The following is a 10,428-nucleotide window of genomic DNA, read 5'->3' on the forward strand; positions in this document are numbered from 1 at the left end:
GTGGGAGCCTGAAGCTGCGGGGCGGCTGCCATGGGACCTGGTCTCACAAGGGGTCCTGGGGAAACTTCACGTGACCTTAAATGGCAGATCACGAGGGGACACTGATGTCAGCTGGCCCTGGGGAACCTGGTGCTAACTCCTTGCGCAAGGGCTCATCAAAGAGTTTCCTCCCAGAGATCCTTGGACACGGGAGGGGTGTGGAGGAGCAATCAGGCCATAAATGGGGGCAGCAGCCCGGGGGCCCCCTTATCAGACCACAGAGGGCTGAGTGTGCACTGCTGCTCCCTGGGGCCCCCAGATGTGCAGCCAGGTGAGGGGCAGCCAGGAGGGGCCGCCACGGCTCTCCATCACCCACACCCTCCGATCAGAGGTCCCCAAGGTGACCAGGAAGCAGAGAAATTAAGACACACAACATCTGAGGAACAGCAGGGGTGATAACGTTTTTAATTCCTGCAAGCGAGGTGAGGCAAACACGGGCCCTGGGGCCTGGCCAGGGCTGCAAAGTGCCAGGGGGTACAGCAGGCTCCTCAGGCAGGCCTCAGTAGCCATCGTCGGCCCATGTGACCTCGTAGTCTGGGTACATGGCTTTGATCTTCTCAGTGGAGACTGAGTGCTGGGCACGACCATAACCCTGAAGACAGAAGCCGACTCTCACAGCCCCGTCCTGGCTCTGGGCTCCCGTTGGCAGCAGCGCCCGGGAGCCGGCTATGGAGCCCGACGTGGCCAGCCCTCCCTGAGTGCCCAGGGAGCTCTCCTGGGGACAGCTGGCCACCAAGGCGAGCAGTCCTTGCGCGTGGGCCCTCCAGCCCAGGGCCGCGGCTATCCTAGGTGCCGGTGAGCGTCCCTAGGTATCTGCCGTGGCCTGGGAAAGGACAGGGACAGCCCAGCCAGGCCTCGTAGGGGAACAGGACACAGCCCACTGTGCAGGCAGTGGCCCCCCTCCCACTCCTTGTGGGAGATGGGGACGCCACTGGCCAGAGGGGTTTACAGCCAGAGAACCCCCAGCCCCCCAGTATCCTCAGAACAGGGCAGAAGGCTTGTGAGGGCTGGTCCCTCCCGACCCCGCCTTCCCCCCCCGCCCCCACCCCGGGCTGCGGGCTCACCATGGAGTAGCCATACACGTGGATCTTCTTGTCCTGGCTCTGGTGGGAGATGCGCCCGCCTCCCAGGCACTCACAGCTATAGCCCTTCTTCTGCATCTCGCCCGATACCTTGTCATAGATGTCGGCTGGGACAGGGAAGGCGGCTCAGCACGTGCCATGGGCCGCGGAGGCGCAGGGGATAAGTCCAGCTCTGAGCAGCCCCTTCCCCAGGAGAGGAGCCCCTCCAGCCTGGGGCGCCATGGAGAGGAGGAAGGGGTGCACCCGGGCAGGGCCCTGGGACTAGGGCAGAGGGGTCGGGCCACGACAGCCCCTTGCTCTCCAGGATAGTTGCCCTCAGAACGGGTACAGTACCTGTCGCATTCCCCGCCCAGGGCCCTCAGCCCCGCCCCGCAGCCCCCGCCCCGCAGACGCCGGCCGGCCCCGCCCTCACCGTGGTACTCGGCCCACTTATAGCCGCGCACGATCTCCTTGCTCTCTCCGGCGGGGGCCTCGGAGGGCGGCGCCGCATGGACACGGATTAGCACGTACTTGAAGACGCCGTCGGAATCGATGTCCACATCGGCTATCTGGCCGAGGTCCGCCGCCGCCATATTTCCCACAGCCCGCCCGCCCGCCCCGGCAGCCCCTACCCTCAGCGACTCCGGGTGGAGTCGGCGGGGCGGGGGGCGGGCTCTGGGAGCCCGGGACCAATCCCGCGCGGCCATGCTGCCCGGGCCCAGAGCCTCGGCCAATCGTGTCCCCGACCCGCAGCACAGACTGGCCAATGGCAATCTAGCTCCTTGCCACTCTGAGGCCACGCGGGTCCCACTTAAAGGGAACTGGGACCCGAGAGTGGGTGGTGATTGAATCCAGCAAACGAAAACAGTTCTTTTTTAGTGGGGTCTGGGAGGCGGAGTGGGCCTCGGGACTGAGGCAGGCTCCTTTAGAGGGGGTTAGGCGGCTCCGGACGCCCAAGGGACACGCGCCCGTCCTGACCCCTCCCCCAGCGCGTCCCAAGGCCTCTCTCTCCTTCCTCCCACCGTGTCCGAAGGCCTCCCTCTCCCTCATCCCCTCACTGCAGCCCAAGACCTCCCTCCCAACCTCCCGTGTGTCCCCCGGCCCTCTTCTCTTGCCTCCCTCCCCTGCCCAGCCTAGCGTGGGTGAGGGCCTCCCTCCCAGGCCCCCCCACCCCCCACCAAGGAGGAAGCAATGGCTACATTCGAGTTCTGTTTTACTTGGTTTGAAAGCGTTCGCCCCCTGGAAATAACCCCAGTCCAGCCAGGATCATTCCTGACCAGCCGGCCCTCAGGCGCGGGGCGGAAAGCTGAGGCCCTAGGGCGGGGGGCGTGGCGGCTGGACTTGGGAGGCCGCGAGGGCGGGTAGGGCGAGCGGGGCTCGTGGCCGATGCAGACGCGCCAGGCCAAGGTTGGCGCGCGGACGTTGTGGGATGGACTAGGGTGCACAGCACGGGGCGCGAGCCAGGAGCAGAGGTGTGCGGGACGTTCACAGTTCCACTGATGCGTCTTCTGGCCCCGATGGGGAGTGCTGGGAGCCCCCGAAGGACGCTGGCCGGGCCCGCCTAGTCCCCTCTCGTCCTGTCCTTACGGAGCCAGGGCCGCGGGCCAGTGAGTGCGCGCTCCCGGGAACAGGGCCCGGCCACCTGCCTGGTGTGTGTGGCCTCAGCGTAGGGCAAGGCACGAAGGACGTTCCTGCAGTCAAGCCCCCACACCTCGGTCGTCCCCTGCCCTGGCCAGTTAGCTCGCCCCAGCACCCTTTCCCAACTGTGAACGTCCAGTCTTGCGTGGGTAGGAGCCCCCCTGGACGGCAGGTACGGTTCCTTCTGCTTACCCATCCTCTGCGTCTGTTTCCCTCCCCCCGGCGGCACCCACCTAGGGGCCTGCTGCCGGTGTGGGCAGGCAGCCCGACCCACGCCCAGCCAGGACTCCTCGGCTCTCGGCTCTGGGCCGGATCCTGCCAGCGCCCACCCCCACGTCCTCTCCCACACCCCGCCCAGGCCCCCGTCGCCTCTGGGTGTCCCGTGCCTTGGTTGAAGACCTCCCACTACCCCTCCACTGCTGCCCGGCCCAAACCCTCCTGCAGGCCCGTGTTCCGGCGGCTGGAGAGGAGAGGACGGGGGGCGGGCAGCGCGCCAGTGTGCGGGCTCAGGGCCCAGCCGTGCTCTTTTAGCTGGGGCCCCCTCCAGCCTTGTCATCTCTGGACACGAACACACTGGGAGCGATCAGGGTGTCCTCCAGAGAGGTAAGGCCTCGGAGCAAGATGCACCCCAAACCACAGAAGGCAGGTGGGACCGTTGAAGCCGCGGGACAAAGGTTTGGGCAACAGGGCGGACCAGGGTTGGGGAAGCTGCAGGGAGGCCTTGGCGGCCGCCAGGACATGGACTGACCGGACCTTCGCGGTGGAGTCTGCAGTAGTGACCCCTCCGCGTGAAGGCAGGGTCGGGCGGTCCTCAGGCCCACCCCGCCTCCCAGCGGGGAGCACCAAGCGGCTGAGGACCGACCTCCGAGGAGGCCCCAGGACTGGCTGGAAGAGGGGGGCCGGAGGAGGGGGTAGTGAAAGGCGGGCCCTGGGCAGAGCTTGTGGCGAACGGGGAAGACTTGCGGAGCGCGGCCAGGCCTGAGGGGCGGGGCTCCAGGTGCGCTGGGCGGGGTCTGGGTGGGCAGGCAAAGCTCGAGAGTGGAGCCTAGGTGGGCTGCGCAGGCCCTGAGAGGGCTGCGTGGGGCCCCGGGTGGGCCCTGGGGTGGACCGGGCGGTGTCTGAGTAGGCTGCTCAGAGCTCGGGGGTGGGCCCTACGTGGAGTGGGCGGGGCCTGGGCGGGCTGGGCGGAGCCCGGGGTGGACCCAACGTGGGGTGGGCGGGGCTTGCGCGGGCTGGGCGGAGCCCGGGGCGGGCCCGATGCGGACTGGGCGGGGCCTGAGCGGGCTGGGCGGAGGCCGGGGGCGACCCCGCACCTCACATGATGTCGTCCAGCAGGTTGGCGCTGGCCACCCAGTCGAGTGCGCGCGGCTCGGAGGCAGCCATGATCATGCACATGAAGGGGCGGCCGGTGCGCCGGTCCGTGGGGTAGATGGTGGTGGGCGTGAAGCGCCGGTTGGCCTCGACGAACTCGCAGAGCTGTTCGTAGACGCGCGGGAACTCGTGGCGCAGGAAGACGCCGCGCAGGCGCAGCTCGCGCTGGATGTGGATGAAGGCCACCTCGCGCGCGCGCCGGCCCGCCTCGCCCTCTTGGTCCAGGCCTGCGGTGCCGGGCGGCGGCGTCAGGATCAGCGTCTCCATGTCGGGCTCGCGACCGCGGGCCGGGGGCGGGCGGGCGGGGCTGCCGGCCGCCAGCGCCACCTTGGCGAACTTGCGCACCGTGGGCCCGGGGCTGCGCGGCGCGGGCGCGGGCCGGGCGGCGGGGCCGGGCGGCGCGGCGCCGGGGCCCACGGCCACCGACACGCTGAGCAGGAAGCACTCGGCCGGCTCGTAGAGGCGCCCGGCGGCGGCCAGCTCGCGCGCGTAGCTGCCCAGGGGCGCGGCGTGCGTGGCCAGCTCGCGCAGCGACAGGTAGGTGGGCGACAGCAGCAGGCCCTCGAGGCCGAAGCGCAGGAAGTTGTCCGCGGAGCCCGGGCTCGGGAAGCCCAGGAAGAGCACGCCGCGGCCGCGGGACAGGAAGCCCACGCGCGCGATGCGCGAGAAGGCGCGGTGCACGGGGCCGCTGTCGCGGCAGAACTGGAGCACGTGGCGGCACACGCTGCCCACGCGGCCGTACACGCAGCGCGCCTTGTGCGCGTCCCAGTCTTCGCGGCGGCACAGGCGCGAGCAGTAGTAGGTGTAGCAGCTGTGGCACGACTTGAAGTAGAGGCAGGCGTTGAACATGGTCTCGGTGCGCCGGCAGCGCGCGTTGGAGCACGTCATCAGGTCGTCCTCGTCGGCGCTGGGCTCCGGGGACGCGTCGGCCGCCTGCCCCTGGCCGGCCGGCTCCTCGGCGCTGCCGGCCGACGCGGGGGGCGAGCGCGCGGCCCGCGCGGGGGCGCCGGGGCCCGCGGGCCTGGAGTCCAGCAGGCGGCGCAGCTGGCGGCCCAGCCCGTCGGCCGCGGGCTCCGGGGCCTGCCCGGCCGGGGGCCGAGAGTCGATGACCAGGTCGGTGATGAGCTCGTCGAGCTGCTCGAGGCTGCGCTGGCGGCCGGCGGCGGGCCCCTCCGGGGCGGCTGGCAGAGGCTGCCGCGGCCGCCCTCCCGGCGGCTCCCAGGCCCCGGCTGGCGGGCGCTCCCCGGCTCGCAGGTCGTTGTCGGTGATGGTGATCTCAGGCGTGACATACCAGTTGCGGCCGGCGCCCTCGCCCCCGCGGCCTTTCTCCGACAGCGACGTCTCGGACAGGGACAGCGCGGCGTAGCGTCTGGGCGAGGTGGACAGGTTCACGACGACGGGCGGCCGCCGCCCTTCTGGGGACGCGCCCCGCGGCTCCCGGGCCTCTCTCCCCAGCAGGTTCTCGTAGCTGCGGCCGCGGCCCAGGGGGTCCTCCCTGCGCGGCCCTGGCGCCAGGATGTTGTCCCAGGAGCGGGAGTAGTGGCGGCTGTCGGTGGCCAACCGGGGCGGGCTGGTGCCGGTGCCGCCGTGCCAGGAGGCGAGCAGTGGGCCAGGGTCCGGGGGAGGCACCACCTGCAGGGTGCGGTACGGCCGCAGGCCCCAGTCACCCCAGGCGGGGCTGCCTCGCGGGTGTGGGTAAGTCCGAGCCAGGGCGTCTCGATCGCGGTACCGCCCAAAGTCCTCTGTGTAGAAGGGGCGCAGAGCGGGGTGGGACCGGGTTTCCTCGGGAACATATCGGGGGCCACAGGGCGGGCCGTAAGGCGGGCCATAGGCTCGAGCGGCCTCCCCGTAGTAGGAACGGGAGGGCGGCTCCTGGACTGGGAAAGTGCGCACTTCGCCCGCATAGTAGCCTCCAGCGCGCGGTGGACTGGGCACGGGGGGCTCCTCCGACGGGAAGGGCCTGGCGTAGTAGCTGTCGAAGGGCGGCCCAGGGCTGGCAGTAAAGCCGCCTGGGTGGCCCTCAGGCTCCTCGGTGTAGAAGAATTGGGTGGGGCCGGGCGGCGTGGTGAAGGGCAGGCTTCGGCGCTCCGTATAGTCCCGGGGCCCAGGCAGAGGACCGTCGCAGTACAGCGCTCGGGGGTCTGCGCAGTACGTGTCACTGGGGGTGGGGGTGCGCGACAGCGCCACGTGCCGAGGCCCGGGCACTGTGAGGCCGTGGAGCTGCGGAGCGCTGCGCGCCCAGGACATGGTCTCCGCAGGCCCGTAGGCCCGCGAGCCCCTGGCGGTGTGCTGCAGCACCGCGTCGTCCGGCTTGATGTCCAGGCGGCACCGGACGTGAGGTGCAGGCCCCGCGGGCGGCTCGGGGAGCGCGCAGCGGCCCGTGTTGGCGCAGAGGGGCGCGATGCGGCCAGGGCCGCCCCGCTGCGGCTGCAGCTTGATGGGGTGCAGTTCATTGGCGAGTGCGCGCAGCGCCGGGTACGCGGGCTCCCGATGCGGCGATGCCTCCGCCCGCGCGGCCCGCTGAGCCTCCCGGCCTCGGCGTGGCAGCACCGGCGGCGAGGCGGGCGCGGGCGCCAGGCCCGGGGTCGCGCGGGGCGCGCTCTTGGAGCGGGCGCGGCGCCGGGGCTCGCCATCGCGGGGCCGGGCTCGCGGCGCGGCGGGCTCGGGGGGCGGCGGCTCCGTGCGGGCCTCCATGGCCGCCCCGTCCAACGCCTCCAGGAAGTCGAAGCTGCGGCAGTGGCGCTTGTTGAAAGGCGCGGGCGCAGCGGGCGGGGGCACGGGGCGCTCACATGGCGGGCGCCGCGACGCGGGCCCGGGGGCCGCCACCTTGATGTCCTGGTACACGGTCGACACCAACAGGTCCGGCGGGTCCGTTCGGGTCATTTTAAAAGAAGTCCCCAGGCTGGCGGTCGCAGCTCACTCTGCCTTTTGGGGCTTTTGCCCTGGTGGGAGATGTGGGTCAGGGTGACCCCTCTGCAACCCAGAGTTGGCTACACCCCTACGCTGGCCTGACTTACCTGGGACCCAGTGGGCGGAGCAGTCCTGGCTGCCCGCGGTGGCCGAGGCCCCAGGCACTTGCTCCATGCTGGCGTCAGAGGCACCTGCGGGAGGAACCCAGCCGTCCAGCTACTCAGGGTCTGTCCCCGGCCCCAGGCCACCCTTTCCGGGCCACTTTCTGCTGGGACGTAGCCAATCAGGCAGAAAGGCAGTGGCCACTGCTGTGGTTCCCGAGCTCCTGCTCCCAGGCTCCCGTCCCCGGGGCTCCCCCTCCCCCTCCTACTATTGGGCAGGTGCGGGTACAACCCGCTTCCTGGGGCAGGAAGAGTGGGGGTGTGTTCCCAGCTGGAATGAGTGTGTGCTCATGTGAAGCCTATTTACAGGCTGATTTATAGATGTTTGCTTCACAGAACTCATGGGTGACCGAAGCCCCCCCCCCCCCCCCCGCGGTGCCCGGTTCCGAGTAAACCCTCTGATGGTGCAGCCTCAGGGTGAGTCCCTGGGCCCTGACAAAGTCAGAGCCTCTCTAGTCACCTGCTGACCAGGTGGGACATGGAGTCCGTCCCCTAGTACGGCCATGGCGGCTGCCCTGGGAACAGGCCCTGAACCAAGCCCCAGTTCTGAGGTCCCAGTGGACGTGGTGGGACACGGTGGTGGCCGCATCAGGTCCAGGCACCGCCCCTAGGCCCACGCACTGACCTGCCCCACCCTTGACCTTCCAGGTGGCCCAGGCCAAAATACTCCACGAAGAGCACACCTTGGCCCTAAAACCCCCTTTCCGTTGCAGAAACCTCTGGTCCCCAGTATCTTGGGGTGGTGGGAACCCATCAAGCTTGGGGTTGTCATGACAAGGCCCAGAGAACAGCCTCCCCAGCTTTGCGGCCTGCGCGCTGCAGCTCAGAAACCGGGCGCAGGACCGCGTGGGGGCGGGGGCCACCAGCTGCGGGCAGCCCGTCCCCTGAGCAGCGCCGGGGCAGGAGGCAGCAAGCAGGGGAGGCAGGGTGGTGCGCGGGGAGAGGCCCCCCCCTTCACTGCTTCTCCTCAGGAGAGAGCCCTCTCCACAGCAGCTCGGGAAGGCTCCATGGCAACCTGAGGTTCCCCGGCCCCCGCAGTGGGGGCTGGGCTGGGGTCCACCCCTCTGCACTGGGCTCATGTTGAGACCCGGGCCACCAGCCCCTCTGTGGTACCCAGGGCCTGGAAGGGTGGTGTAGGGTCTCAGCCGGTGCTGACAGGGCCCCCACCTCACACAAGCTGGGGAAGCGAGCTCCGGGCCGAGCGGGGGGGGGGGGGGGGGGGGGGGGGGGGGGGGGGGGGGGCGCGGGGGGAGGGGGGCCCTGCGCCCTCACCTGGCGAGGTCTCTGGTCAGGCCGGCTCTGTGTCCCAGGCGGGCCAGGGGCTTTCTGCCGGCAGGACTGCCCTTCTGGGTCAGGGCCATGAAGCCCCAGTGGCCTGTCCCATCCCAGCCTTGCTCTCACCCCATTTCTGTCCCTGTTCATAGGACTGTCCCCTTCCCACTGCCTTCCATCCTAAGCTCAGAGCCAGGCCGGAGTCGGTCCGATGGCAGGGCATGAAGCTCCGCCCCAGGGAGGTGACAGCTCCGCTTTGCCTCCGCAGCAGTGAGGATGGAGCTGGGCTGGTGACACTCCTCCCCGTGGGTATGGGGACGGTCGGCCCCTAAAGGGGTCCCAGGCCCTAGGAGCCCCTCCCGCAGCCCTCCAACCGCGGAACAGCCCTGCCCCCCCCTCCCCCCGCGCCCTGAGTGAGGACCTGCCGGTGTAGCTCTGGGATGGGACCTCATCCTTGCGGGTGCCCCACCCATGACAGGGCCCGTGGGGCAGCGGCCCCCGATGCCTTACCTGGGCGCTGCTTCCCCGCCGCGCGCGCCCGGTGGGCTGCGCAGGCCTGCGCCCGCTCCGCCTTCTCCGCTCCGCGGCGTCCCCGGCACCGGCAGAAGCTTCGAGGCAGCGGCGCGGAGGCCGCCGGCTGCTCAGTGCTGCCCCTAGTGGCTGCCGGCGGGGCTGCACTTAAAGGGGCCGTGCGGTGGGCCCGGGACCCGTGCGGCCTGCTGGCGGTTTGTTGGGGCTGTGCCGAGTGCCCGGTGACAAGCCCTCCCTCATCCTCAAGGTGCAGGCCTGGGGTCCAGGGTGCCCACACCCAGGGAGCACCCTGCCGGTCCCAGCCCCCACCCCAGGGGCAGCTGGTGGCTTGGCGGTGGCCTCGGAGCAGGACCCTGGAGGAGCCCCAAGCTCCGGAATTCACCTCTCGGTTGAGGCCTGGCAGGAGCAGATGGGCCGCTCCGCTGCGCTGGCCCCCGCTCCGCTGTGCCGGCTGCAGGCGCCAAACTCTGCAGGTTCCTGGGGCCAGATGGGCACGGCCGAGCGGGGCCTGCAGCCTCCTGTCCCCGGGATGCCTGGACTCGCCCGGGCAAGGGCATGTCTTAGGCTCCCCGTGATCGGAGTCGAGGTGCGTGGAGGGCCATCGTTGCCCTGGGCGGGTCTGCACGTGGGCCACTTACACACCACACGGGGCCTTCCGTTCTCCAGTCCTGCCAGCCCCTCCCAGACGCCAGGCAGGGGAACCGTGTAACTGCAGGGGGGAGTCATGGAGGCCCTCGGCTCCGAGACCTGCCCCCCGTAGGCCCGTCAGGTCCAGGGCCCCGGACACATTTGTTTCGTGTCAGCCTGATGCGCACATTCACTGGGCTCCACATGGGCAGATCTCGTAGGCTGTGGGCTAAGGGACGTCCCCAGCGTGTCGCTTTGGTGCCTGGCCCCCTGCCCAGTGGCCGCTGCCCTGTAGTCTCCAGGGTGAGAAACTGGCCAGTCTACGCCCAGCAATTGGGGAAGGGGAGGCTTTCCAGCCTGGCTACCACCCCCGCTTCCCACTGTGTGCACGGTTGTCATGGCAACTGGGGTGGGGCTGCTGGCAGCCAGAGGGGCCGGGGTATGGTGGGAGCGACAGGGCTGAAGGCAGAACAGGGAGGTGGCTGGGACAGCACAGCGCCTCCCAGAGGCCAGGAGAGCAGACACACGCCGGCCCGCGGCAGGCCAGAGGACCTCGGGTGTTCTGGGTGCAGGTGCCCAGGGCTGGCCTGGGTGGGCTGGGACCCGCGCGCAGGACAACGGCTGCAGTGGCCAGCCTGCGTAAGGCAGGACACACGTGGGGCCGGGCCTGCCGGGGAGCCTCCTGCGGACCCCCTCCCTGAGTCACGAGGTGCTGGAAGGCCTCCTATGGGTGGAGGTTGGGGGGCAGCGGGAGAAGGGCACGCAGGACCTTGCCACCTGGGACAGCGGGGCGGCTCACAGGGTGAAGCACACACGGA

General features: G+C 70.4%; 2 protein-coding genes across 3 annotated transcripts; both read right to left on the minus strand.

The window, feature by feature from the left end:
* Positions 1–416: 416 nt before the first annotated feature.
* PHPT1 (phosphohistidine phosphatase 1) lies at positions 417–1,742 on the minus strand. The gene is made up of 3 exons (XM_039224631.1): positions 1,534–1,742; positions 1,104–1,228; positions 417–631 (listed from the first exon to the last, which is right to left on the minus strand). Exons 1-3 carry the CDS (start codon positions 1,691–1,693, stop codon positions 539–541), a joined length of 378 nt encoding a protein of 125 aa, XP_039080562.1. The 5' UTR covers positions 1,694–1,742; the 3' UTR covers positions 417–538.
* Positions 1,743–2,296: 554 nt separating this feature from the next.
* AJM1 (apical junction component 1 homolog) lies at positions 2,297–9,020 on the minus strand. Of its 2 annotated transcripts, XM_039224616.1 has the most exons (3): positions 8,963–9,020; positions 7,127–7,210; positions 2,297–7,051 (listed from the first exon to the last, which is right to left on the minus strand). In XM_039224616.1, the coding sequence occupies exon 3, from the start codon at positions 6,990–6,992 to the stop codon at positions 4,053–4,055; it is 2,940 nt and encodes a 979-aa protein (XP_039080547.1). In that variant the 5' UTR covers positions 6,993–7,051; positions 7,127–7,210; positions 8,963–9,020; the 3' UTR covers positions 2,297–4,052. The 2 variants fall into 2 exon arrangements, with proteins under 2 accessions (XP_039080547.1, XP_039080546.1); XM_039224615.1 differs by having other exon boundaries at positions 2,297–7,210.
* Between the last annotated feature and the right edge of the window lie 1,408 nt (positions 9,021–10,428).

This window comes from Hyaena hyaena, unplaced genomic scaffold (assembly GCF_003009895.1).
Source record: "Hyaena hyaena isolate Hyena2069 unplaced genomic scaffold, ASM300989v1 scaffold_1692, whole genome shotgun sequence".
NCBI lineage: Eukaryota > Metazoa > Chordata > Mammalia > Carnivora > Hyaenidae > Hyaena > Hyaena hyaena.